This window comes from Merops nubicus, unplaced genomic scaffold (assembly GCF_000691845.1).
Source record: "Merops nubicus isolate BGI_N331 unplaced genomic scaffold, ASM69184v1 scaffold43377, whole genome shotgun sequence".
In the NCBI taxonomy this organism is placed as follows: domain Eukaryota; kingdom Metazoa; phylum Chordata; class Aves; order Coraciiformes; family Meropidae; genus Merops; species Merops nubicus.
The window spans coordinates 1138-1383 of NW_008620425.1; the positions used below are offsets into that span (position 1 = coordinate 1138).

Here is a 246-nt window from a genome sequence, read left to right on the forward strand (position 1 = left end):
TGGGTGATGCAGATCTTCAGGTGGGAGACGTTGCTGAGAGAGGAGGGTCCTTTGTTCCAGAGGTCTTGAGAGGCTGAGCCCGGGTAGGAGAAGACGTTGTCCATCTGGTGGAAGGGAGGCCTAGGCTTGAAGCCCCTGTGGCCAAATGTCACTTTGCTTTGATTTTTTAAGACAGCTTTGCCCACCAGAGTGAAAGTGTCTTTGTCCGAGGCGGGGGGGGGCACGGGGGGGGGGCGGGGGGGTCGG

At 58.9% G+C, this 246-nt stretch overlaps 1 protein-coding gene across 1 annotated transcript in view; it reads right to left on the reverse strand.

The window, feature by feature from the left end:
* Positions 1-246, reverse strand: part of UBOX5 (U-box domain containing 5) — a gene marked incomplete at both ends in the record, with an annotated part of 1219 nt that overhangs the window by 702 nt on the left and 271 nt on the right. The window contains 2 exon segments of the mRNA XM_008944105.1: positions 1-2; positions 4-226. The exon segment at positions 1-2 is cut by the window's left edge and continues 702 nt beyond it. Coding sequence (XP_008942353.1) covers positions 1-2; positions 4-226 — 225 coding nt within the window.